Raw genomic sequence first — 26,647 nt, 5'->3', positions numbered from 1 at the left:
CACTCCTGACATGCTCTGTCATCCAGCTGGGCAGACAGGGAGAGGGGAAGAGGGGTACCAACACATACCAAGTGGTAGAGCTGCACGGCCTGGCGCACACTGCCCTGGAGCTCGGCCACGAGCTGCTCGCACTGCTCCAGGCTCACTGCTGGTTCTGGAAGGGACAGACGCGGCTCAGCAAGGCCCAGAAGAGTTGTCATTTCCAACCTGTCCACCCAGGGGCCGCTCAGAGCAAGAGAGGCCTACCCCACCACAACCCCCAACCCTGTCCTGCACCACATGCCCTGAGTCCCTTCCTCTGGCCTCCTTCCTTCTCAACACTCTCCCAATACCACACAGGAAACACGGTCCAGAGGAGAGGACCAGCTCCAGCCCCAGGGGCTAGAGGGCACTGAATGGGAAGTGGGTCATAGAGAGGTCATAAAGGTTAGGCAGAGTGTCTCACCATCAGGGGTGTAACTTATGGACCAAAACAGGAGCAGACAGGATGAGAAACGCCAGAGGCTGGACCCACAGAAATGAGATGGACCCAGAGAGCGGCCGACAAGACGGGAGAGAGAGGATGGGGTGGGAGATGAGAGCTGGGGAGCAGTGCACACCTGAGTCCCGGCTCAGGGTTGCCCCTGGCCTGGCACATTCCACAGGGCTGGGAGTCTTCTCAAGGGGTTGCATGTTCGCAGGGCCTCGGAGGAGGCTGCCGACTGGCAGTTGCTGGGCACGGGGGCTGCTGGGCCCAGGCTGAGCCTGGCACTCTGTCCTAGGCTTGGGAGTGGCACCCTCCCCTGAACAGGCCCGCCTCTCAGCTGTACTGTGAGCCTTTCCTAGCCCCGCTGGGCAACTGGGCTGTTCTGCCTCACCAGGGGCCCGGCCCTTGGTAGCAGGTGAGAAGGTGGCCAAGATGGGACGATCAGGCAGTGGCTTCGGGATATCCAGGACCAGGTGAGCCCGGCTGGGCAGGGCCAGCTTGTTGAGTGGTGAGATGCGGATGGGAGCAGGAGCTTGATGTTCAGCAGCCAGACCCAAGTTTTCCCCAACAGAGATGCTGCGGGCAATCTTGGCCATGGAACTGGTGGTGGGGCTCTGGTACGAATGGGGCCGAGACAGACGGCGATCAGCTTGGGGCAAGGAGCGCAGGCAGCCCTGGGCCTCCCGCTCCTGTGAGAGCAACAGGCCTGGTGGAGGGGCCTCATCTGCAGAGAAGACAGAGACACACATGGGTCAGGGGGTGAGGAAGACATCCCAGGTGCTAAGGCTCAGCTCCCTAGGAGCTGCTGCGCCCTCACACCCCCACTAACGGACACCGACTGGAAGCCCAGTGACACGTCAGGGCTCCGTGAGGCCACCTTCCTCGAGCATGCCCAAGGGCTCCACACACCCAGCCCTGGAGCTGAGCCCCCGGGCGCCTCACCCTGTGGTACCAGACTCTGCACCGACTGGGCTTTCTGGAGTCCACCTGTGGGGCCGGCTGCAGCCGCTCTCTTGGGGGACCAGCCACTGTCCGGGCTGAGACGGCGTCGCGGCAGTAGCACAGGGACTGCCTGCTGGGGGCCAGGGTTTCCGGGGGAAGGCTCCGCCTCTGGGGGCGCTCCTGGAGGACTGGCACCAATGCCTCTTGGCTGCTCACCAGAAGCCTGCAGCCCCTGGGCCAGTCTTGACGTCACTGCCAGGCTTGAGGAAGATGGGGAAGGTTCCCTAGGGAGGAAATGTGGAAGAAGGCCCAGAGAAGGCTCAGGGCTGCTCCCTGACAAGGCAGGGAGCAGGTCTCACAGCACTGAGGGGCGCTGGGAGAGAAGGGCAGGCACCAAGTCAGCCAGGACAAAGCTGGAAGGCGCAGTACTGCTGGGCAAGGAAGATTGAGCCTTGGAGAGGAGAGGGCTCAGGCCACCCTGGGAGCACTGTGAGGTCAGGAGAGCTTGGGCTCCTTGTAGGAAAGCAAGCTGCTATGGGGAGAGTACCTGAGTGGGGGGCTCTGCACTTGCAACAGGAATCTTGAAGAGATGCTCCGAGACTCTGTCCGCTCTGGCACCCGGACTGGGCCCCCTGCCAGGGTGACAGAAACCATGATTTGAAGCAAGCCCTGGCTCCAGACTCTGCCTCCCCTAGAAGGCCACCCCGGGCATGGCCTGCCTTTGGACCCTCCCTCTCTGCTGGGCAAGGAGGAAACAAGGGAGGATTGCAATGACCAATCTGACCACACCTGGAGCAGCCCCGTTGGCCAGAGTCTCGAAGTGTTGTTTTAGAAACTGCTCCTGGTCCGGAGTATGGGGACTGCCCTCCTGCACCTCATAGGGGCCAGTGCCCCCCTCGTCTTCCTCTTCTTCCTCATCACCCTCAGCTGGCTCTTCAAGGTCTGAGGAAATGCCGTCCACACTCAGGGGCTCCGTGCTCTCAGAGTCTGGATGTGGAGGAGGGGGAGGGAAGCATCATGCTGCACCCATCTGTCGCCAGAGCCTCCGCTCCCACCGGCGTGCTCCTGGCCCTCCCTGGGGCCGCAGCCTCACCTTCATTGGGGTGCTCAGGGCTGGAAAGGCGGCTGCTGCTGAAGTCCACAGAGCACGCACTGTCAGGACTGTGCTTCTCTGAGCCCCTGCCATCTGCATACACTCTTCCCAGGGTCCCTCGGCTCGGTGCCTGCACCTGGAACTCACTGCCAGAGAGGCCAGCAGGGGAAGGAAGAGGCAGTGAGCAGCAGCCCCATGGACTCCTGCCTTCCCCCTGCCCCAGGAGCAGGACTGGAGATGAGGCAGGGGTGCAGTGGTGGGCAAGCCGAGTGCCTGGAGCCAGCCCCCCACCCAAGTACAGAACACTGGGAGGGAAGGGAAGACGTAGGAGAGGGGTATGCATGGCCCCAGAAGTCTGCGGGACCCTTGCCTGGTATCCAGGGTGGGGCTGTCACCCGGCTCCGGGTAGACAATACCATCTTCGATGGGTGCAGGCTCCAGATCTTGGGCAAAGAGCCCTTCCTCTTGGGACAACAATCGGATGATGCGGGGGCAGGAACAGGGTTGGGAAGCCTGAGGCCGGGGGAGCTTTTCATTCTGGAAACACACAGAGCGGCATCACTAGGGTTGCTGATGTGAGCAAGGGTCTGGGAGAGGAGGTGCAGGGGAGCAAGGATTCAGTGGGCACCAACTCTGGGGGACACTCTGACTCTGAGAACAGATACCAAAAAGCCAAGCTGGGTTCCAACCAGTGTTCTTGAGCCTCTGGAAGAACCACATTAGCACTCTGGGCTGCCAACCTCCAGCCACTACTTTATATCATGAGCCCTCCAGGGAACCCCACCCAGGACAAAGGTGACCCCTTGCTTTTCCATCCAAGGGGAAAAGTGAGGCACAGCCTCACCAGCCCCATCTGACTCTGCAGGTCAGGTTACCCATGCCCCACAGGGGCAGAGCAACCACCGAGGGATGGATGCTCAGGCACTGCTGTTGGCACAAGGCTGGCTGAGCCAGCTTGGAGATCTGTAGGCTGCTGGGAGAAAGCGGGCTTACCTGGCTCACACTTGAGGTCTCAGGGGCCTGCTGACTGTGCTTCCCAGGACCTGAAGGGGTCATGGCCGGAGAGTCCTGGTGAGGGCCCCGAGGTCCTGGAGCCAGTGTCTCCAGCTGCCTCAGGTCCAGCATAGAGCGAACACTCAGCTCCACGCCTGGCTGAGCCCAGCGCCCCCTCCTTCTGGGTCCTTGGTTGGTGGCAGGAGCTGGGTCCAGGAACTCCTCCATCTCCTGTGCCTGGTATGGGGTGGGGGTGGGAGAGGAGTAACAGTAACAGTCACACAATAGTATCATCAAACACTCAGCCATCACCTAGTGTGTGCCAGGCACTTTACATGTGTTAGCTCATTTAATTCTCACAACCACCTTATGAGGTAGGTACTGAAGGGAAAGTGAAGCATACAGGGCTTCGGTAACTTGTCCAAGTTCCACAGGCAATTTGCCTGCAGGTTCCAGCTCAGGTAGCCTGGCTCCAGAGTGCGTGCTCTCAGCTTCACTCCATGTGCTGTCCTAGACGACCTTCCAGTCTGTCTTCACCAGTGTCATGGACACCTCAGACCTGGGAGTCTCTAAAAGGCCCCCACTCAGAGGACAGCCCCAGGTCCATACACAGCACCAAGGACAAACCAAGAGTCCAGGCTTGAGGCCCATGGCCTGGTCAGAAGGCGCCAGACCCCACACCACCATCATCCCATGAAGCTGCTGCTGACAGGGAAAGGTGCTGATGCTTGAAACCCTGATGTGGAACAAGGGAGGGCTGAGCCGCCTCTGAAAGCCTCTCTCCTCCTCCTGGTCATCCGGAAGTCACCATTCAGTTATTGGTCCTCTTAAGGCCTTTGCCCCCTAACTATTCTGGAAGTTCTGAGCTTACCTCCTAACCTTCTCTAGTACTACAGATTCTCCAGATTTCATTCTTTGGCCCTTTGACTTTCTTGAAATTTCCTTCTAACTGTTCAGCTCTGACCCTTTTCTAATCCCCAGCTTCACCAGTTCTTTGCTCACATTTGCTCCCAGGGCCCCAGGTGGCTGAACAAGTGGAGTGCTGCCCCTAGTGGTGGCTGACCGATGTAGGCTACCTCCCCTGGCCTCACCTGGGCTTCACCCCTCACCCGGAACCATCCCTCGGGTTTCCTTGAACACAGGGGGTGGGCACCTGGGCAGATCTGACGCCCAGATGCCTCGCCAGGTGTAGAGAGCCCTGCTTCCACCATCCGTCACCCCTTGTAACCCTGGAAGAATATTTTAACGATGATGACTCACCCGACTCATCTCCCAGTGGGACAGGCTTCGGGGCAGGGCTAGGCTGGGCACCGAGGCTAGACAGAGACAGGCAGTCAGAGAGCATGGCTCCCACCCACTCACTCTGAAGTGCCAGCCCCTACCAGCCCACACCCTTCAAAGCCTCAACTCCCTGCTCTCACCCCCCAGTCCCAATGAGGGTACATCGGGTCACTGCCCAACCGGTGCCTGCCTGGCCCCACCGCAGACTCGCACAGACCTGGCTCTTTCTTGGTGCCTGTGGCAAGGATGGGCAGGGCTGGAAGCTCCTCCTCTTCAGTGCCCTCGTCTTCTCCCTCCTTGTCGCTGTCTGAGGAGAGAGCTGGTCCGGGAGACAGCATCGAGGGGGCCTCAGGCCTGCATCCAAGACAAGGAAGGTCACGGGGAGAGGAGACTCGGTGGGTGAAGAGGTCAGCGTCGTGGCTCTTTGAGTAAGGAACAGGTACGGGGAGACAGAGCTGCTGAGCGGCAGGTCCATAGCGAGGAGGAGGAGCAGCCTGGAGGCCCACCCGCCGGCATCCACACCCATACTCTGATCTCACCGGTTGGGTCCAGCGGCCCTCTGGGGAGAGGACGATCCTTGCTGCTTGCCCCCACGCTGGCGCTGGCGCAGCTCGGCCAGTCGCTGCCTCATGCTGATGGTCATCTCCGAGCTCAGGCGCCACACAAATATGCAGCTGGGGTGGAGCCACAGAGCTGGGTCAGGGGCAGGGGGGCTGCAGGGGGGGCAGCACCGCTAGCGCCCTTCCTCCCCGGGCTGGCAGGGAGACCAGACCCACCCTCCAGGGCCGGGCCTGTTCAGCCCTACTTCCCAAGACATCACTGATGTGGAGAGAGGGGACTGACACAGGAAGAATCTCAGGGAAGCTGGCTTCTTGCTCACCTGTCCCCTGATACAGAGATGAGATGTTTGCAGTCATTACTAAACTTCATGCCAGTGACAATCTCTGTGAAGAACAAACATGGCCGATGAGCCCCCCTGCCCAAAGTCCCAGCCAGATGTCTTCTCAACAGTGGAGGTTGGGGGTTGGCTGGAGGGGAGGGACAGACAGCTCTGCTAGGACCCAGAAAAGGCCAGGGAGAAACGGGAAGGTTCCCGCAGGAGAGTAGCAGGGCTATACTCACCTGAGTGGCCAAACATGGTAGCCACGCACTCGCCTGAGGAAAAGTCAAAAATGGAGAGGTTCTTGTCAGAGCAGCTGGTAGCGATGTAGATGCCTGAAGGGTCTGTCTGCACCTGAGGAGTGGACACACAGCTGGATGAGGCCAGGAAGCTGGGTCCCTCTCCACCCAGCACCCTCCGCCCCCATTCTCTGGCCCGGCATCCATCCCACTGAGCACTCACCTTAATCAGAGTGCCGTCCTCACCCTGCGACCCTTTGAACAGTTTCTTCTGCTTCCCACTGCTGATGTTAAAGATCCTGTGAAGACACACACTCATCACGTGAGCAGGAACTCACAGTCGCTTGGGGGGCAGCACAGCCAGCGTTCACCCCCAGATCTGTTCTCTCTGGAAGCCACTCCCCAATACCAAAGGGGCCGCCACCTCTTAGGTGAGGCAAAGTCCTCATTCTGTGGGCTCAAGGGGCACAGAGTCCTGGACAAGAAGATAGACACCCGAGAGCTGACACCCTCGGGCCTGAAGGAGAGCAGTCAGATGGTCTGAGAAAGGGATGCCCACCGAATATTCCGATCCTGGCAGCCGATGGCTGTGTACTTCCAGCTGGGCTCCACATCCATGTCGTAGAGGGTCGTCTTCCGCACCACGTGGTGTGTCCGCGTAAACTGCACTCCATCTCCAGACTGCAGGGGTGGAGACCCCACGCCCAAATGCCTCACCAGGCCCAAGGAGCCTTGCTTTTGCTTCCCCTCACCTCTTGGACCTCAGGGAGGGGAATGGTAGTGACCCCACCCCTCATCCCCAAACCCACTGCCCCATTCAGGGACGCCTGGTCACCTCACCTTCTGCGCAGTGCGGAAGTAGATGCTCTTGTCTGCTCCACAGCTGATCATGCGGACTTGCCCATCGCTGGCTGTAGAGGAAGGGAGACGAGCTGTTCCCACTGCTCTCACCACAGTAGGTCCAGTCTGCCCTCTGACTCCCTCAACACTTTCCCTCTGTGAGCTACTCGACACAGCTGGGACCACCCATTAAATCAGGATGAAGTGAAAAGTGAAAGTGTTATTCGCTCAGTCATGTCTGACTCTTTGTGACTCCATGGACTGTAGCCCACCAGGCTCTTCTGTCCATAGGATTCTTCAGGCAAGAATACTGGAGTAGGTTGCCATTCCCTTCTCCAGGGGATCTTCCTGACCCAGGGATGGAACCTGGGTCCCTGCATTGCAAGCAGATTCTTTATCGTCTGAGTCCCAGAGAAGCCCTAAATCAGGATGCTTCTCTTCAAACCTGGGCCCTCCTTTCTCCTCATCCTCAGCAAGCCTGGTTGATAAGGATTCCCTGAACTAAGGGTCTATATTTCACCTGTCTTCCCATCCAGCCCCAAGCCAGCCAGCTGCTGACCCACATTCCCCGTGACTGGCACCCCTTCTAATGGAGGCAGAACGCAGGGGGCAGTAGGGAGCAGGGCGTGTCAGTGGTAGGTGGCACAATGTATCCCAATTGCCCTGCCACTACCTGCAAACTTCACAGCAGTGATGGAGGATGAATGCTCGTCCAGTGTCTGCTGTAGGCTGTACTCCCGTCCAGCATCCAACACGTGGATCAGCCGGTCCCGGCTCGCTGACGCTAGGAGCTTCAGACCTGGGGTTGGAAGAACTCCATCAGTTCATGCATGCCCAGAGCACGCCCCTATCTGGGCCAAGCTAACAAGAACTGAGCCCCATATCCCTAAAGCCAAGCCAACCATGAAGATGGGGCAGAGCTGCCCTCCTCTCAATCTGCAAAGACACCAAATGATTCAAAGGATTTTTAGTCCCACATCCAACAGCCAGGATCGATGTAAGCGGCACTAGCAGGACTAGAGGAGCCTAAGCCTCTGGCATGGGTATCAGACATCCTCTTTACCTGTGTTCGGCTTAGAATACTCCAGGCACAGGATTTCCGAGTCATGGGCCTCCACCTTCAGCATCTCATTTAGGGACTGCAGTTCGTGCACCCTGCAGAGATAAGGAGAGGCGGGAGGAGGTCACTGCCGGGCTGCAGGAAGACAGATTCACTCTGCTTTCTCTGTTACATCCTCTCTCCTGACCTTTTTTAAAATTTATTTTTGAACTTTCAGGTTAGAGAAAAGTTGAAATAAGTACAGAGAGTTTCCATATTCCCCTTACCCAGCTTTCCCTAATGTGATCATCTTATATAACAACAGTCCACTTACCAGAATGAGGAAGTTTACATGGGTACAATACTAGGACCTAAAGGTTCTACTTGAATTCCACCAGTTTTCCCACAATGTCCTCTTTCTGGATCTACAATCCTATCCAGAGTCCAACTGCATTGAGTTATTATTTCTCCCGAGTTTCCTGTCTATAACAGTTCTTCAGTCTTTGCTTCCCTTTCATAATCTGGATACTTGGGAAGAGTACTGATAGTGCAGGTGCTTGGTCATATGTACCTCAATTTGAGCTAGTCTGATGTTTTCTCATGATGGGACCGAGCTTCTAAAATTTTGGCAAGAATACCACAGAAAAACTGCTATGTCCTTCTGTAGAGCATTGTATTATAGGGTTTATGATGTTGATATGAGAATGTAAGCCTGATTACTTGATTAGAATGGTTTCTGCTGGGTTTCTTGACTATAATTATCTTTCCCTTGTATATGAATATCTTCTCCCCAATCTTCATGAGCCAAGCTTTTCAAAAGCTCTATCCTTGGGGACCTAACTCCCCCCAGTCCACACCACCAGAGGCAGGTGGTACCCATGCCAGAGCTGGCTTTACCTGAGAGTGCCCACACGGTCCCCTGAAGCGAGATGCTGTCCGTTGGGGCTGATACACACAGAACGAATGCCCACGCGGGGATCCATCAGGGACCCATCAGCTTTGTCTCCCCCGGGCAGCTCAGTGTCCAGCAGGGCCTGAGTGTTCCCATCCACATAGATGATCTTAATGAGGTCCTGGTGGAGCAGGTCAGGAGAAGTGGGTAAGACAGGTCTGATCAGTACAGGGGCAAGAGGAGAGGAATGCTGGACAAGACAAAGCCCTGACTTGCAGAGGAAGGCGACATGAGAACTCAGAGGCCAAGTCTGGGGACCCAGTTCCCGAGAAGGAGCGTGCAGGCAAGGGAACACAGGCGCTCGGCACGCAGGGGCCCAGGCTCACATTGCTGAGGATGTTCCGGTGCAGTGTGGAGCCATGCACCCCGGAGCTCTCTGTGTTCCACAGGCGGATGGTGTTGTCGGAGGAACAGGTGATAAAGGAACTGGGGGGCAGGCAGGCCTGGTTACTGTCCTTCACTTCGGGGTAGACCTGAAGGGGCAGAGGGTACAAAGTCGGAGCTCCAGGTAGGCAGCAGTCGCTTGCCAGCCCACAGAGACAGAAGGGAATGAGACTAAAGAGCTATTGTTGGCCAAGGTTGAGCCCAGAGTCGCACGGTAAGCAAACTGCAACTACTAGATATTCTTCAAGTCACTGAGGGAAAGAAAGCACATTCACCAAACAGCAGGTACTCTTCTATGCTTACTATGAAACACTCCACTCACAGTTTTTCACTTAATTCTTAAAACAATTAGATGAATTAGGTACATCATTGTACCACTGAGGAAACGAGACTCAGGTAAGTTCAGTAACTTGTTCAAGACAATCCAGCCCAGGACAAGGCAGAGCTGAGGATGGGCAGGGGCCCATTGGAAGAAGCCTGAGACATTTAAGCACTAAAATTCAAGATCGATCCCCAGGACCCATCTGAGGCTATGTGGATACACAGGGCTGCTGCTGAAAAAAGGAGGAGGGAGCAGGAACACAGTGTTCTGCTTGGGTATCCTCACTCTCCATCCTCACAATGTGTCCAAGCCAGGTCACCTACCTCCACACTCCAGACGCAGGAAGAATGATACAGAGCCGAATACACCTTGCCCACTTTCTTGGGGTCCCTCACATCCCAAACATAAATGCTGTGGTCGTTGTACACACAAGACAGCCACTGATTAGTAGGATCGAAGGTCAAGGCGATGGTGTCTGGATATCTGGCATTGGCTGCCCCAGAGAAGAGGCGACTGTGGGGAAAAAGACAGTGCAAAGCGGTGAGTGAGGAGCTGTGGAAATGAGGGAATGAAAACAGAAGCCAAGCCACAAAGCAAGGAGCAGAGCATGGGAGCCCTCTCCAGACCCACAGGTCTGGAGCCAGCTGCTTGAGAGGAAAGCACTGCTCTGACAGCTCTCGGCTGGGAGCCGCCCCAGCACGAGCTGCCGGACCACATGCTCTCCTGACAAGCACGGACCAGGTCTCAAAACACCAATGGCAGACAAGGTGCCTGTGGCCACAATGGAGCAAAACAAAAACAAGACCACTCTGCAGTGGTTCTGAGACAGATCAAAACAAGATCACTGCACCAGCCACAGAGAAGACTGATCATCACCCTTTCCCATCTTTCGGGACTGACTGCTATTCCTTTACTGATCAGTTACAGCTTTAGCACCACACCTTTCCTTCTACCTTTCAGACAAAAATTATTAAATGTCCAATTGTGGAATTGCCCCCGCCGCCCCCTCGCCCCGCCACATCCTCACAGCATCCAGCCGAAGCAAAACTTCAGTCCCTGAAACCAGTCCTAAAATCACTGAATGCAAACCCAAATCTGACACTAAGCCCCCCCTGACGCCTGCACACAGAGATACTCCATGGTCCCCCGCGATGTTCCATGTACTCATACAGTCAAACCTGTGTTTCTGCAGAGACGTTCCTGTAATCTTTGGGGTGCTGATACCTTCACCTTGAAGCAGAGGCAAAGAAGGCTGGGTGCAGAATAAAGTTCTGAAGTGGAGGCAGGGGTCCCGCACAGCTCACCTGGCCTCCGTGACACTGGCAATGTCTGTCCCCAGGGCGTGGGGCCGGGGCAGGGTGCTGAGGAAGTGCAGGTTGGAGGGGTTGAAGAGACGCACGGTGCCATCAGCGCAGCCACAGAAGATGTAGTCCTGGCTCACGGAGATGCAGTGGGCCACGGTGGTCTGCAGGCAGAGGGGCTCGGCTCAGCATGGGCCACCCCCTCAACCCCTCCTCAACAGTCACCTGCCTAGAGGAGACACCCACCAAGGCAGGGGCGAGGGGAAAGCGGCCCAGCTGCACAGGCCTGAGCCCCCCAGCTGTTACCTAGAGACACCCGCCCTCCAGCAGCAGGTGGCCAGAGGGCCCACATCCATGTGCGGATTGGGGATGGGAGTCTGGGAGCCTTGGAAGGCACCAGTGGTTTTGGCCAAGAGGACAAAACAAGAAAAGCCCAGCAAAGAGAAAGGAACAGCATGAGAAAGAGGGGAAGAGTCTAGCACCACTTACTGTGAAGCTGTCTGTGTTCTGAGCAGAAGAGGAGAGCAAGGGAAAGAAAGACAGAGAGAGAGAGAGCAGAGAGGAGGCAGTTACACCCATCTGCATGGGCTGGAACCCGGCCAAGCGCTGGCCTCAAGCTTCCTCCTCCTGGGGACCCCTCCCACGTGCAGGCCCCGCCCCTGGGGCGGGGCCATGGGCAGCAACTCTGCCCTGGGCGAAGACCCAGGCAGCCCCCTCCCAGCTGGACAGAGGTACTTACTCTCAGCTCCACCCACTTGTCCAGAAGCCTCCGGTCACTGAACTCGCACAGCAGCCCTGAGGACGTGATGCAGAAGGTGCTGTCTGCCTTCTTCCCTCTGCCACAGGCCACGTCAGTGAACAGGTTGTTCCGCAGCTCGCCCAGCAGCCCTGAGCGGCCCAGCAGGGGCACAGTGGCGTTAACCTGCGGAGACACACCGCTGCTGCCCACCCATCCGCCCTTCAGCCACCCCAGAGACTCGGCCTGGGGAGAGGGTTCCAAGAGACACAGTAAGTCCCCCCACCGCCTGCCCTTTGAGACTATCCCTAGGCGCAAGCAGCACCTGATTCATTCAGAACCTTTGGGTGGCTGGTGAGTAAGCAGAGAGGGGGGCCCAAGGGAGCAGCATCTCCTGGGGTGGGTGAGCAAACCCTGGCCCTGGAGGCTATTTCCAGCCTCAGCACCTCACCTTTGAGGTCTTGCTGTCATCAAGGTACCAGAATTTGATATGCCGGTTACCAGCAGTGACAAAGTAGCTGCAATCTTCAGAGAAGGACACCGCGGTGACCCGACTGGACACCTTATTGGAGGCCACCACGATGTTTTTCTGGAGAGAAAGTCAAAGGAAGAATCAAAGTTCTGCCTCTTGGAGTGAAGAAGAAAGAGGCTCAGAAGATAGAAGAGGATAAGATAGAATTTGTACTTTAAAATGTTTCTTTCTAGGATTTGGACTTCCTTGGTGGCTCAGGTGGTTAAGAATCTGCCTGCCAAGCAGGAGACCCAGATTCGATCCCTGGGTCAGGAAGTTCCCCTGGAGAATGGACTGGCAACCCACTCCAATATTCTTGCCTGAAGAATTCCATGAACAAAGGAGCCTGGCAGGCTAGAGTCCATGTGGTTGCAAAAAGTTGGACACGACCGAGCAACTAACACTTTCTTTCACTTTTCAGGATTTACTGGTCAGAAAAACAGGGGAGGAAGGAGAATCCTTTTCCAGAGGAGCTGAAGACATTCATTTCCTCCGGAGGTCCTCAGAGGCATAAAGCTAGCCTCTTTCTACCAACACACTTGGCTACATAGTTCCTCTTTTCTGCTTCAGGTCATTTTCTAGAATGCACCTGAGCAGCAGAGTGGAATGAAGGGACTCAAGTCAATAGCTTCCTGACTCCTCAGCCGGCCCTTGGACGCCCCTGAGGGTGCTAGGCCAGCCCAGCCGGGGCCACTTACCTTCCAGGCCCAGACGTTGACGATCATGTCATGCTGGTAGCCCACAGAGACGATGTACTTGGCGCTCGGGGAGAAGGCCACGCAAGCCACACCATACTTGTGCTCCTGCAGCTCAGCCACCTGGCTGTGCTCTGCCACATCCCAAACGCGCACGGCAGGCATGTGCCCACTCTGCGGAGAGGCAGGAACGGGCGATGAGGGCCAGAGGCACAGCCTCCCCAGCCTTTCAGGGTGGGGGCCCTACCTCTCCAGTGACTGGGCACAGTCTCTCTAAGGATCCCCTGGCCAAGGACAGAGTGCTACATAGGCGAAGGTATAGAGGAAACATGGTAAATATCTCAGGATAACGACCATTATCAGAGAGAAAATGCTTCCAGGCTCAGTTCAGTATCTCCGGGTGACGGTCTGCACCTCTGTATTTGTTCAAAGTTCCTAGAGTGATGCTGATGGGCAGTCAGGGCTGAGGACCACTACCACCCACACCTATTTCTGCCCCTACTGCCTCCCTGTAAGAGACTGAGAGGGACAGGTGTCCCACATGTGCCCAGCAGGGGGCCCCCTGGCATAAGGAATATCTTAAGGCAGAGGTTTTCAGTGTGCTTCCTAAACCAGCAGAATCAGTGAGATCTGAGAACTAGTTAGAAAATGCAAATTTTGGGGTCCCTTCCCAGGCCCACAGAACCAGAAACTTCAGGAGCAGGTCCAAAATGTGTGCTTTAACAAGCGCTCAGCTGATTCTGATGCCCACTAAGACTTCAAAATCACTGTTTCATGGTGCAATCAAAACTGGGATTTGACACCGGTTCAGGACTTCCTTGTTGGCTCAGATGGTAAAGCATCTGTCTACAATGCAGGAGACCTGGGTTCAATCCCTGGGTCAGGAAGATTCCCTGGAGAAGGAAATGGCAACCCACTCCAGTACTCTTGCCTAGAAAATCCCATGGACGGAGGAGCCTGGTGTCCATGGGGTCACAAAGAGTCGGACACAACTGAGCGACTTCACTTTCACTTTCAGGAAGCCAGAGTGGCAGCAGCCCTAACCAGGCCCAGGGCTGAAGTCCTCTGCTGTGGCCGGGACACCTGCCCTCTTCAGAGCTCTGCAGCCCCCTTCCTCACTCACCTCTCCAGTGACCAAGTACTTGCCATCAGGAGAGAAGGCAAGGGCAGTGATGGTTTTCCTGCAAGAAATGAGGTGGGCTCAAAGGGGCACTGGCAGCCCGGTCTAAGCCTGGCTCCCTCACAGCCCCCTCAAGAGGCAAGACCGGCAGACAACCAGCAGTACAGGTGGTATTTCCCTGGCCGGCCCGGGGGCCCAGCCACATCCCCATCCCCAGAGCCACAGAGACCCCAGACAGTGCCTTCTCACAGCTCCCCAGGGAGATGCTCCCCAAGGGCCCAGACCCACTTACCTGGAACTGTTGAGGATGTGGTGCTGTTTGTGTTTCCGGGGATTGAACAGGACGACCACACACCTGGGGAGATGAGGAAGGCAGCCCAGCTTCAGCACCAAACCGCGGCGCCCCCAGGAGCGCCAGAGAGCTGCGGCGACCGGCTCACAGGGGCATCACTAGCCACAGAGGGCAACTGACTGCTTTCTCCTGGAAACTTGTTCTTCCTGCTTCCTTTCCCACCTACAAGGGCCCACTTCCCAGCCTCATGAGGTGGAAGGGCTCCCTGCAAAATGGCTCGCCATGTGCCCCAGCACCAGCGCCATCTCTGCCACAGGGCAGCAGGGACCCAGGCCCTCCCAAAGCCTCGCAAGCCCAGGAAGGGGGCAGAAGGGGAGAACTCACGCGATCTGGGCAAAGCAGGCTGCAGGCGCACACACAGCCAGTGTGGCTTGGAGTCACATGTGTGTCAAATACTTCTGCTCCCAGGAGTGAGGCCTCTGATGTGTGTGTCCACGTGTATACTGGGCAAGGGCCAACCCCACCTCTGCCCCGGCACACACACCCCCTCAATGCATCAGGTGATGGAGCAGGTAGGAGACAGGGACCAGAACTGCCAGGAGGTTTGATAAGATTAGAGGGAGGGGCAGAGACAGCCTGGGAGGGCCTGGGAAGCGCAGCCCTGAGGATCCCTGGCCCTAAGGAGCCTGAGAAGGACCCTCCAGACTGCCAGAAGACAATGGAAGAAGGCTGGGAGCACCCTCTCCAGCCAGAGGGCAAGGTTGGATGGGACTGGGCTCTGACTGACTTTCCAGGTAGCAGGAGTTGGGAGCAAGAAGCAGGAAGCCATAGCCAGCAATGCACTCCTTTGGGCTCCCGGCTGTCGGCAGCCTGGGCCTCACCGCCCTTCTGCTCATGGCTGCATCAGAACTGTGACTAGCTGATGGAGCAGGTGGGGAGCCTGCTGCCCCAGGTGAGGGGAGGGGAGAGATGGTTCAGACACAGCCTTGATTAGTGGGAAAGCACTGCAGCCCCCATACCTAAAACCCACCACTTGCTAGGAACTCAAAACCAAAGTGAGTACAAGTCACTAATGACAGCTCAGCATCTCAGGCTCAATAAATGACTTTAATATACAAATTCCACAGGTAATTTCTGGGGACACTGGGATCTCTGAGGGACACCTGCTATGCCCAGAACTGCCAAGCTGACTGAAAGCCTTGGAATTCCTAAGTCACAACATCTTTTTCTCTAACCTATCCCCAAATCCCTTCTCAATGCTCTTTCTTCTCCCTCCATCTTCTAATCTTTGCTTCTTTTTCCTCATTACTTTCTCCTTCTCTCTTTATACCAACTTCCAGTCTTCTACTTCCCTTCTAGAATACCATGTCAGGAGGGTTTTTTAAAACTTGACCAAAATCACATGGCTTCGGAAACTCTGTGCCCCATCACTCTCCTTCCCCTATCCCAACACACACACACACACACACACACACACACACACACACACACACATCCAGCTTCTATTGGGGCAATCCAGGATGCAGGGGGTCTAATTCCTCCCAAACAGGTAAGATTCACAGAAACTCAGAGCCAAAAGGAAGGATGGAAGGAATTAAATGCAATGTGCTGGGTAACTTTAAAGATCATCTGGTCCAACTCTCCCAAGCTTTGAAGTGAGGAAACTAGGCTCAGAAACCTAGTTTCCGCTAGAGAGCAGGTCTTGCGATGTCCTGTGCTCCCTACATCAAACACTGTGTCTGTTTGATCTGACTGTGTCACCCCTGCTGAACATCCCTGGGGAACTTCTAAGATGCAAGCCCTTAAATAAGGGCTGTGTGACGGCCCTGGGTGGTGTGGCCCCTGCCCCACTCCACTCTCACCCGTCCGCTCGCTGTGCTCCTCCCACCCCACGCCTTTGCTAGAGCCCCTTCCTGTCTAGAGCACTCCCCCTGCCTTTCCCAACTGGTCAACATTTAACCTCTTTCACATCTCAGGTCAGATGGCCTCGGTATATGCTCTCACAACACAGCAGTACCAGTCTTTTGTGACATTTATCACAACTGCAATTTAACATTGTTTTACATTTTAAAATGTATTTTATTGAAGTATAGTTGATTTACAATGTTGCGTTAATTTCTGCTGAACAGCAGTGGTTCAGTTTTATATATACACACATTCTTTTTCATATTCCTTCCCATTACAGTTTATCACAGGATACTGAGTCCAGCTACCTGTGCTACACAGTAGGACACTGATTACAGACTGCCTCCACCACCAGACTGTGTCTTTCACGAGGGTGGGAACTGTGCCTGGTTTTGCTCACTGCTGTGCCTCCTGTGTCTAGCAGAGTCTGTTAGGTTTAGTTGTTCAAAACCATTTGCTGAATGGATGAATGCTCCCCTGGTCCCCTAGCTTGGTCAACTGGGGTATCCGTAGGCCCAACTCTCCTCCCTAGCATGCCCACCTGTCTCCTATGGGAGGAGACACTGAAGATCTCTGGATCTTCAGAGCAGTGAGGGGCAGTGGGGAGATGGTAAGCTCTGGAGTCAGACACCAGGGTTGGAGTCCTTGTTCTGTTATGAATAGCTTTGTGCCCCTGGGTAAGTCACAAGCTATTTCATAATCTGCTTAAAAGGAGCCTCTAAGATCAAGCTATCAGGACTTCTGTATAGGATCAAATAATTTTTTGGACACGTAGTGGGACCAAACAAATGGCAGATCTTACTATTCCTCCTCCTGGACACAGACAAGAAGCCAAAAGAGACTCCAGGCAGTGGGGAATGAGGTGGTCAGGGGCTATGTGTCAGGTATCTCCATCAGAAAAACAGGGGTAAGTCCTGTTAGGATCTGAGTAATGGTAAACACTTTAAAGGAAGCTTTATTTACTTCTGGGAAGGCAGCCAAGGAAAGAGAACTGGGTTAAGCTTGGGGAAAGAAAGTAACTACATCTTCATCCATTTAGAAGACGATAACCTTGGAAGGTAGCAAGGAAGGGATGGGGGGAATGCTGAGGGAGACTATCCGCAGGCACTAGGACAGCAGCACAGAAAGAGAAGGGAGGCGAAACCACCCGGCTAAGTTAGGAAGCACCACGCGAGGGTTTCAGTGAACTCTCAACACAATGGCGTTCCACCTCCTTCAGTAACTGGTCTGCTCTTCACACCGCGGGCCCAACAAGAAGAGTTACCATTTATCCAGCAGGTTCTGTGTAGTGGACACTCTGCTAAGCACCTGAGAGATCTGGTCTTAGCTTACCCTCACAAGTTTTGTGGTTGGTATAATTATCCCCACTTCACGGTGGAGAAACGAGTCCGGAGGCCTTTTCAAGGCATCTCAGCGAAAGCAAAACAGTCAGGATTGCAGGAGCTGTGCTCTAAGGAAAGCAGAGTGGAGTAAGTGAGAGAAGAGAAAACTGAAATTGAAGAGGAGAGACAAGCCGAGAAAGCACACCGACCTCGTGCACAGGGCGCCAGGGCAGAAGCCTCTGAGAAGAGGGAGGGAAGACTGGGGCGCTGGGAGGGAAAAGGGATTCTGGCTACAGAATCCGGGAAACCGTAACGGGGCACATGACAATTATAGCAGTTATAGGTCAAAGTTCATAGGTCTAAATATTTAGATTTTAATATTGTATTCAGTGTATGAAAAATTATAACCCCTCAAGCCTGACACCATTAGCAAAGCCCAGCAAATTTTCAAGAAAGCTGACATTTTCTAAGGCTAAGGAGGGCTCCACAGGCTTGTCTTCTCTGGTGACAGCTTCCAGTCTAAATGGTTCTGGGTTACCTAGCTTTCAGATCAGCTCCAGATAAATCACGGCAGAGGGCTTCGGCCGAGAGCAGATCTGACTTGAATTGGATCAATACAGATTCTGACACATTCCACATTCAGAAAAAGCAGGTGATGCAGGCGCCTTCAAACCCAAAGCAGCATGGTGACCTTTCAAGGGCAGTGCATTAGACAGCTTAACACACTCTCCAGTCACGGCACATAAGTCTTGAGCCTTGCTGGACCGTAGCATCTTTTGTTTCCTCCTTCCCTGGGTTTGACTGACTCCACGGTGGTGGGAGGGAGAGCACCGTGTGTGCATAAACAGACAATGTGGATAGAGGATGACAAGCTATGAGGCAAACTTTCCCTTCTCTAACACCTCCCAACCACCCAGCACAGCCTGGAAAAGTCTCTGAGTGGCATGGGAGAGTTAAGCCGAGGAGGAAAACACACAGAGACTGGCCCTTAAGCTGAAATTTTTACTTCTAATTATTCAAATTCGGGGACCTTCCAACAAAGAGAAAGAGCTGGAAAGAGACCAATCCACGGTCACAGCTCCACTTGTGAGAACAATAATGCAGATGGTGAAGGGAAGGCACGACTCGGCAAAGACCTCCAAGGTTTCCCTGTGCCCACCTTGCTGAGGTCCTCCCAACAGAAGACACCTCAAAAACACTGATGTGAGAGCCTCCTCAGTCTTCTCTGAGCTTTGACAAGTTTCTCAGTCTGCTAGGACTGAGATGGGCAGGGTGCCGTTTGCACCAGCCTTTGGCCTTTGGCCTCTACATCCCTTGAGACTGGCCAGCACAACAGGCAGTCATCGGCACGTGCCAGAGCAGCAAGGCTGGCTGCTGTCCTCCATCTGACAGGGCTGGGCCGGCCCAACCGGCTGGGTCCCGTAACTCAGAACCCCAGGGTGCAGGTGCAGGGAGAGTGCTCCCTCTCGCAGGGAGGCGGCGAGGCCTCAGTCCCTCTGGGCCTCAGGCCAGGAGTCACCAGGCGCTGGGCCTGCTGCCCAGGGACTTCTCTGAACCCGAAGGGTCAAGCCCTCGACTGCCCCCCTCCCCAGAGAGGCCCAGGCCTGCTGCCGTCACCAAGAGCCCAGCGTTCCCACAGGATCCGCCTCCTAAGACTCTCCATCCTCCAGAAGGCAGAAACAAATGAACCCTGGGATGAGCAAGGAATGCAGAAGAGGCACACACAGGGAGAACACAGAAGGTCTGAGCTGTGACCCTGCACCCAAACTTTCCTCTTTCAGACCAAGTAAAATCAGAAGGTGACTCACAGAGGCACACCAAAGGTCCTCAAGCCTTGCTCACACATCACCCTGTGTCTCTTTTGAACACTATAACCCCACAACCCAACATTTCCGATTCTCTCTCACTGCCTATTGCTTATACTTTTTCCAAAGCACACATCAACTTGTAATATTCCATATAATATTCTTTTGGGGAGGCAATAGGATCTATCTTTACCATGAGACTGCCAGTTCTGTGACAGTAATATTTGTTTACTTTGTTTACTGTTAAATCCCAAAGGCCTAGAAAATTGACACTCCATAAATATTTGTGAATAAATCTTTAAGTCATTAGCTACTAGATCTCAAAACCCTAACTCCCAAAAAACCTCCTGAGTAGCAGACCCCGGGGCAGGTCCACAGTTCTCCCCAACTTTAGGTTTCTAGGACTCGCTGATGCTGGAGGGCAGTGTGATAATGGAAAGAATAGGAAAACTGGGGTCAGGCAGACCTGTCTGCTAACATACTGTGTGATCTTGGGCATGTTTCTTCACTTTCTCTGAACCTCAGTTTCCTCATCTATAAGACAAGAGTAATAATATCTATGTCTCACAATTGTGAGAACTGAAGAAAAGAACATGCGAAATAACCAGCAGGGCGCTCCTAGCCATCTTCTTGACAGGTTCCCTAGGGCATCAATAACAAGGAAATGGCTATCCAGGGGTCAGCAGTGGCAACAGGAACCCCAACTACAGTCTCCCATCCAGGGCCCTCCTCCAGGTGTGGAATTACAAATTGTCCCTCCAGATTCACTCCCAAAGGGGAAATCTTACGGTTTTAATTATTCTAAGAGATGATGAGTCTAGGATGTTGCCTAGGGCATCCTTGATTGTAGTCCTCTTTAGATACCTGGCATCCAATACCTTCCAAATAAGTAACCCTCCTAGGCCAGACCATGAGATCCACTGGTCGCTGCTTCCGAGATGCTCTATGAGACCCACCCGCCATCCACTCAAAGGAATGGGAAAAGAAAATTGGTGATAATAACCTAGTAAATAACATGGTACATGTCTCTCTGCCCAGGGGACTCTGAACATATTCCCTTCCAGGACAAGAAGCAGATCTCACAGGACTCATGAGTCAAGTCTGAAAGGCAGGGTCCGAGCCCCTTCCTCTCGCTCACCAGGGTCTAGCCACCATGGCTGCTGTTTAGCTACTCAAACAAGTGAATCGATGCCTCCTTTCTTGGGACCTTTGTAGTTGAGGTCTCCACCTGAAAGTGCAGATCTTCACACAGGGATTCCTCTTTGTCCCCCAGACAACAGCTCAAAGGCCGGCTCCCACTGAGCCATGACCAGCCAATCTTCAAGTAGCCCCACTCCCACCCAGCTCCAGGGTAGTCACTTACTGTCCTTTCTGTCACTCCTTCAGAACACTGACCACTCTCTGATATTATCGTGCTCATTTGCTTGTTTGCATGCTTACTATCTGCTCACCCCACCTTAAACCCCAAAGGAGCAGTGGCACTGTCTGTCTTATTCACTGCTCTATACCCCGCAGCTGGAAGAGTATACAGATTAGGTTTTCAGCAAGTATCTGCCACACACGAGTAATGGTATGGATGAACAAGGTCTTCTGGGAAGAACTACAGGGCCCAGTTTCAGGAGTCAGATCTGCTGGGAAGCCAGGAGAAAAGGCATGGAGGGGACTGGTGCCTACGGGCGGCCTTGCACATGACTCACAGCCATCAGGGCCCCGAGTCCAGGCGCCCTCCTTCCTTAGCTCCACCCAGTCTGTCCGCCACTCCACACACTCCCTGGCAACCACCCCACACCCAGTGTTTACCACAGAGAGGAAGAAGGTAGCAGCGTGCTCCTTCAGCTCAGCTGCCACTAGAACATGGGCCAGGAGGAGATTCTGCGGCTTCACATGCAGTCCAAAGCCCTGGAGCTGGGTCTCTCAGCGTAGATTCCAACAGGCGCTGAGTAAATGGAGGTCCTCCTCAGGAGAACGGGCTTTCCCCTCCTCTGCCCGACTTAAACCACCAAGAGGTCCTTTCCTGGCTGCCAGATAGGGCCCCTCACTTTTCCAGGACACCTCGCACTCCAGTAGCAGGTCTGCACAGAGGCTCTGCACTCAAGCCAGGTCCTGCACTCTGGCATTAGGGGTCAAGAGAAATCCATTCTCCAAACTGACTGACTCCACAGCAGCCACAGGGGCTGGGGTTTGGCTCTAAAGTTCCTGAAACCCTCTAGCAGGGCAGCGAGGGAAGGAGTCCAAGTCAATTACGGGTTTTCAACTAAATTGAGGGCCTCAAAGCTATCCGTGGACCGGCTCAGCTCGGCCTCCTAGAGCAAGGGGCTTAAAATGTGACAGGTGAGGGGTGGGTTTCCTCTGGGGAAAACAGCAAAGGGAGAGCTCTGGAGAAGAGATGCAAGAGCCACTAAAACTGAAGGGTCTCTTCCCAGAGATTTCAACCTACCTCTGCCTCACACACGTCTCTCTCCACCCCACCCTCCCTGAGCTGTTTCATTTCCTTTCAGAAAAGCTCTGTTTTGGTTTGATGTTTGCCTCTAGGCCTCTGGGAGAATTTTTGAGCTTTGTTTCTCCCCTTGTTTCTAGGATACCTGAACTGCTCCTGGAGCAACAAGCGCAGTAGGAACTAGAGAGTGGGGGATGGGGGTGGGGGTGAGGATCACCAGGGAAGAAGAGAAGGAAGGTGGAGGTGGAGGGGAAGAGCCGGCTGGGCTCACACAGACTTTGGCAGCTCCCCCAGATACCACTGAGGTACAAGGGGAGCGCTAGCACAGAGCAAAACCAAACACCCAGAAAAAAAGCCATTTGCAAAGGGAGAACTCAAAGTTCTAGGAAGTCAAATGGTCAGGAAGTGGATCAGGGCAGTGCCCAGGGCTGGCCCAAGCCAAACACACGCAGGAAACCCACTCGAGGTGACAGCAAGGAAGCTTCCATACACCACCTGGAAGGATGACTCCCGGGCACACGCACCCGGCTGGGGCCTGCCCATAAACAGGAGCACACGCCCTTAAAGGCCCCTGGGGTCAGAGTAGGTGGGGAAGAGCGGGAGCAGGGCTCCATGCTCCCCAGGGCAGGGACACAGGGCTCAGCACGCCCGGAGCAGCAGCCCCAGCCTCCCAGTCTGTCCCACATCCAGCCCCCGGACCACCTCCAACAAGAAGGAACCTGGCTTTCCCAGGCCGGGGCAGGCATAAGTGGAATTCCCCAGAGGCAGACTGCACAGGGTATCCAGCAAAAGAGATCATTCATCACCCTGCTTCTGGAAATGGGAGGAGGCCAGCTCAGCCCCTGCAGGGTAAAGTCAGCTCAGCTCCCAGTTCCCCAGCACAGACGTCAAATGCCAAATGGCCACGCAGAAGAGACAGACCCCAGAACCCAGGGGCAGAAGGCTCACTGGAATACACTGAGCTGCCCATAAATTGGACTCTTCTCATTCGAAGAGTGGGTAAACAGCTTAGGGAAAAAGCAGCTTTTAAAAATAAGTCTGGTCTCCCCCGCTGCCTTGAGCCGTTTTAAAAGAGCTCTGCAGTCAGAGGACTTGAGTTGGAATCCCAATACTAGCCGTGTGACCTGGAGCAAACTGTTTTCTCTCTTTGAATCTTAGCTTCCCTCCTCTAATTGAATCTTAGCTTCCCTCCTCTAAAAGAGGTGATGAAAACTGTTCCAACCTCACAGGGTTGCTCAGAGTATTAAATAAAATAATTCCTGTGAAGTGCTTAACAAAGTTCCTGACACAGAAAAAGTTCTTGATAAAGGTAGGGATGATAAAATTTAAAAAAATTAAGAAATCATATAGCTGATACAAAAACTACAGGTGTTGCTGTGGAAATCATACTGGGGATCTTGGCATTCCCAAGTTGACGGAAAGAGGACAGAAGTGGCCATCCTATTTTCATGTTCCAGCGGCAAGGAACAGAGGGTGACAGTAAACCAGAGGCAGGAGAGGCCCCGAGTCTCCACAAGAAACACTTCTACAGAAGCTGCAAACACCTATGGTTGGGGTTTTCTCATGGACAGGGGCAGAGGAGTGAAGAGGCAGCACAGAAAAGAACACCAACTCTGGAACCTGACCTTTCTGCCAGGGCACTGACATCTGTCAACGTGACCAGAGCAGTCAAGTGATCAGAGCAGCTTTATTCACAACAGCCAAAAAGTGGGAACAATCTGAATGCCCATCAACAGATTAATGGAGAAAATGTGGTATGTCTATATCTATATCTATCTATATCTATATCTATATCTATCTACCTATCTGTGTGTGTGCGCTAAGTCACTTCAGTCATGTCTGACTTTTTGGACCCTATGTGTGTGTGCGCGCACACACACACACACACACACACACACACACAGAGGAATATTACTCAGTCATGAAAAAATAAAATCCGTAAAGTCCATATATGTTTGCAGCAACATAGATGGACCTATTATCACACTAAGTGAGGTAAATCAGAGAATGACAAATATCATATGATAGACAAATATCGTATGATATCACTTATATGTGGAATCTAAAAAGATGATACAAATGAACTTATTCACAAAACAGAAAGAGACTCACAGGCTTCAAAAACAAACTTACAGTTACCAAAGAGGAAAGGTGGGGATGGGGGGGATAAATTAGGAGGTTGGGATTAACATATACACACTACTATATACAAAGTAAATAATCAGAAATACTGTACACCACAGGGAACTCAGTAGTACGTGATAACTAATACGGGAAAAGGATCTGAAAAAGGATATTATGTGTATGTATAACTAAATCACTTTGCTGTACACTTGAAGCTAACACAACATTGTAAATCAACTCTATTCCAATATAAAACAAAAATTTTTAAAATAATAAAAACAAAAATGACTAAAAGGTACTTATTAAAGCTACTGGAAACAGTTGGGAGCTGTGTGTCATACAAAGTATAAATCTGTATGTGTGGGCGGGTGTAGGCGGCCAAAGAGCAGGACAGGATGGCAACAAAGACAACAATCAACACGGAGCCTTTATGCGGCCCCCTATCTCATTTATAAAAATGGCACCAAAACATTAACGTGGATGTATCTCCCAGAAGACACCAGGAAACCCTGCCTGCTCCAACTGATTTAGCATAGCTACAAGCTCCCATGCAGTAAGACCGCTGCCAAGACACTCACCCAGCTGGATAGGCAACTAAACCCGATCGGGGGTCACAGGCAAGTCCTCTGCCTCCAGATACTGTAATTCCAAGCACCTTCTCCAAGGTCACCTGTGAGAACAAGACAGAGAAGTGTTACGTTATGGACAGAGGGGGTTGGGAAGGAGGTGTTCTCCCACGCTGACTGCTTTCCTGGTGACCCTGTCTTCTGGAGAATGGGGCTTGTCCAGGTTCTGATTTGGCATAGGCCCCCTGATCACATGCCAAAAAAAGCCAGTGTACATCGCCAGCTTTTAACAGTGATCAAACTGCTGGATCCAAAGAAAAGAAAATGAAGTGGTTAAAACTCAGCTCATGGCCACAGAGGAACAAGTACTCCCCCCATCCAGGAAAATTCCATTTACAAGATAAAGCCCTGGGTCCCCAGACTGGCCTCTGGGGTCTGTGAGACTCAGGGGATGTCACTGATCTTCGTGCCTTGGCAGGCATGCAAGAAAGGCCACTCTCATCTCCCAGAGCCGGGAGAATGTTAGGTATCAATTAGGTGACTCATAATACCCCTGATCTATGCATTCCATGACACTCTTCCCCTCCATCAGATGGCAGCCAGTTCATATAGACTATAAGCCTCAGAAGCAGAGACATGGCTTAATGCTGTGTTTTGCAAAGCACAGATGCTCAGAGCACTCTAATTATTATTATTAAGCCACAACTCTCACAAAGATGAAAGGGAAACATACTCAGAGATTTTCTGAGAGAACATGGCCACAGGAGACATTCACCATCACTCTCATCGTCACTGTTGCTACCCCACACTGTCTGCAGGCCCTGGGACATCTGCTGGACTAACCTCAGATTAGTTCACTGAGCTTTCTCCTAGACGATCCCATGTAAGATTCAGACTGCCCTGTAACTCACCACTCCACCTCACCCCCTGCCACAGAATGCCTTGCCTGGCACTCCAGGGCCAGTCTCCTCAGCAACACCTGGACCCCCCGCACTGGCCCTCCTCAGCGAGGTCCTCTGTCTTCGTTGGTTCAGATGGCAGGGCTTCGGAATGCAGAATGGCCATGTAAACAGGCTAGAGTGTATTCTGTTAAGAGTCTTTGGGGCCTTAACAGGGCCTGGTGAACCAGAAACACTTCAGAAGTATTCACATCCATAGCAGGTGTTACAGGCTCCTAGACCATGTCAGTTTCTGGAGAGAGAAAGCCCATAGTCACTTTAGTATCTCTCCTTCTTTCTTACTCTCCCAACTGGAGAATTCCAAGTGTTCCTAGAGGGCCAGTTTAAATTCTTATATCCAAGGACCACTTTAGTTTGAATTATGTTGTAAAGAAATGCCCTGAGGTGGCCAATGATCAAAATAAGTTTACTGGGATATTGTAATTAAAGTTATTCCCTCAGAAGGTCCCCAAGAGTCTTCTGTACTTCTTGAGGATGGAGACCAGGAATTCCAACACATGTCTGACAGAGGCAGTTTAGTTCAAGGGCACCATACCGACCCACAGCAACCTCGAAAGAGCCAGACTCGCCAGCTACCCTTGGGTCTTTCTGAGGCACTGAACCTAGTGGGGGATAAACTAACTTTCACTTGCTCTAGACATTCTTGATATTTTGCTCTAACATGCCCCTTTACACACTTTTTCTCAGCTTAACAATCTTCCCCCACCCCTGGGCACCCAGTCAACCTTTCTGAAAGGTCTGAGCACTGCACACAGACCAGAGAACACTAAACAACCCTGGGGAAGCCTGAGGGATGCTCAGCTCATGGCACCACCCCCTATCCTGGCACTGTGCCTCTGGCTATTGCTGAGGGAGGGGTGCTCAGGGACATTCCTGCTGCACCAACTGCCTACAGCAGAGAAAGAGGAGCCTGAGGCCAGCATTACCCACATAGATGACAAAGGTCACCAAAGCAAGGGCTGAGCTAAAAAAGCCGCTCAACTCCTATTCTCTCCAAGCTAATCTGATTTCAGGCAAATCCTTTGAATTCATATTTGCATCAATCCCTCCCTTATGCTTCAGCTTTGGTCCCAAAGAATTAGACCAGTCTGTTGGTTCTCAGCTTGCCTTCCCTCTGACAGGAATTTGGGTAGGTGTTTTGTGGGTAGATGATCCAGTTCCACAGAGAATTCATTCTGGAACTAGCTTGGAGTTTTCAGCAGCAATCTAAAGCAGCAAGGAGATGTGCGTTACTCAGACCTGAAAGACCAGTGTTTGTCAAATGATTTTGACCACAACCCATGGTAAGAGACAGTTTACACTTTGATCCAGTGTAAACATACATGCATGTGTGAGCTTGTTCATAAAACTGAAAGTTTCACAGAACAATAGTTAACTCTCGTTGCATGTGATATACTCCAATTTGTATTCTATTCCATTTCATTAAAAAGTAATGCTGGTCTT

General features: G+C 53.2%; 1 protein-coding gene across 3 annotated transcripts in view; it reads right to left on the bottom strand.

The window, feature by feature from the left end:
* Window positions 1-26,647, bottom strand: part of MAPKBP1 (mitogen-activated protein kinase binding protein 1) — a 50,778-nt gene that overhangs the window by 2,927 nt on the left and 21,204 nt on the right. For 2 of the 3 annotated variants that reach the window (XM_065941018.1, XM_065941019.1), the window contains exons 3-30: window positions 24,258-24,349; window positions 14,087-14,149; window positions 13,798-13,855; window positions 12,678-12,848; window positions 11,920-12,057; window positions 11,472-11,654; window positions 10,736-10,896; window positions 9,755-9,944; window positions 9,052-9,198; window positions 8,671-8,846; window positions 7,798-7,889; window positions 7,408-7,533; window positions 6,735-6,805; window positions 6,454-6,575; window positions 6,118-6,193; window positions 5,898-6,009; window positions 5,656-5,719; window positions 5,315-5,449; window positions 4,993-5,129; window positions 4,755-4,810; window positions 3,495-3,731; window positions 2,872-3,038; window positions 2,502-2,647; window positions 2,198-2,395; window positions 1,956-2,040; window positions 1,409-1,692; window positions 600-1,190; window positions 69-154 (exon numbers count right to left, since the gene is read on the bottom strand). In XM_065941018.1, the coding sequence (XP_065797090.1) occupies window positions 69-154; window positions 600-1,190; window positions 1,409-1,692; window positions 1,956-2,040; window positions 2,198-2,395; window positions 2,502-2,647; window positions 2,872-3,038; window positions 3,495-3,731; window positions 4,755-4,810; window positions 4,993-5,129; window positions 5,315-5,449; window positions 5,656-5,719; window positions 5,898-6,009; window positions 6,118-6,193; window positions 6,454-6,575; window positions 6,735-6,805; window positions 7,408-7,533; window positions 7,798-7,889; window positions 8,671-8,846; window positions 9,052-9,198; window positions 9,755-9,944; window positions 10,736-10,896; window positions 11,472-11,654; window positions 11,920-12,057; window positions 12,678-12,848; window positions 13,798-13,855; window positions 14,087-14,149; window positions 24,258-24,349 (4,164 nt within the window). The remainder of the gene's footprint in view (window positions 1-68; window positions 155-599; window positions 1,191-1,408; window positions 1,693-1,955; window positions 2,041-2,197; window positions 2,396-2,501; window positions 2,648-2,871; window positions 3,039-3,494; window positions 3,732-4,754; window positions 4,811-4,992; window positions 5,130-5,314; window positions 5,450-5,655; window positions 5,720-5,897; window positions 6,010-6,117; window positions 6,194-6,453; window positions 6,576-6,734; window positions 6,806-7,407; window positions 7,534-7,797; window positions 7,890-8,670; window positions 8,847-9,051; window positions 9,199-9,754; window positions 9,945-10,735; window positions 10,897-11,471; window positions 11,655-11,919; window positions 12,058-12,677; window positions 12,849-13,797; window positions 13,856-14,086; window positions 14,150-24,257; window positions 24,350-26,647) is intronic. The other variant, XM_065941020.1, reaches the window with a different exon arrangement.

The sequence above is a fragment of the Muntiacus reevesi genome, chromosome 7 (assembly GCF_963930625.1).
Source record: "Muntiacus reevesi chromosome 7, mMunRee1.1, whole genome shotgun sequence".
Lineage (NCBI taxonomy): Eukaryota > Metazoa > Chordata > Mammalia > Artiodactyla > Cervidae > Muntiacus > Muntiacus reevesi.
Note: the sequence above shows the minus strand (reverse complement) of the source record. Positions and strands in the feature narration are given on the sequence as shown.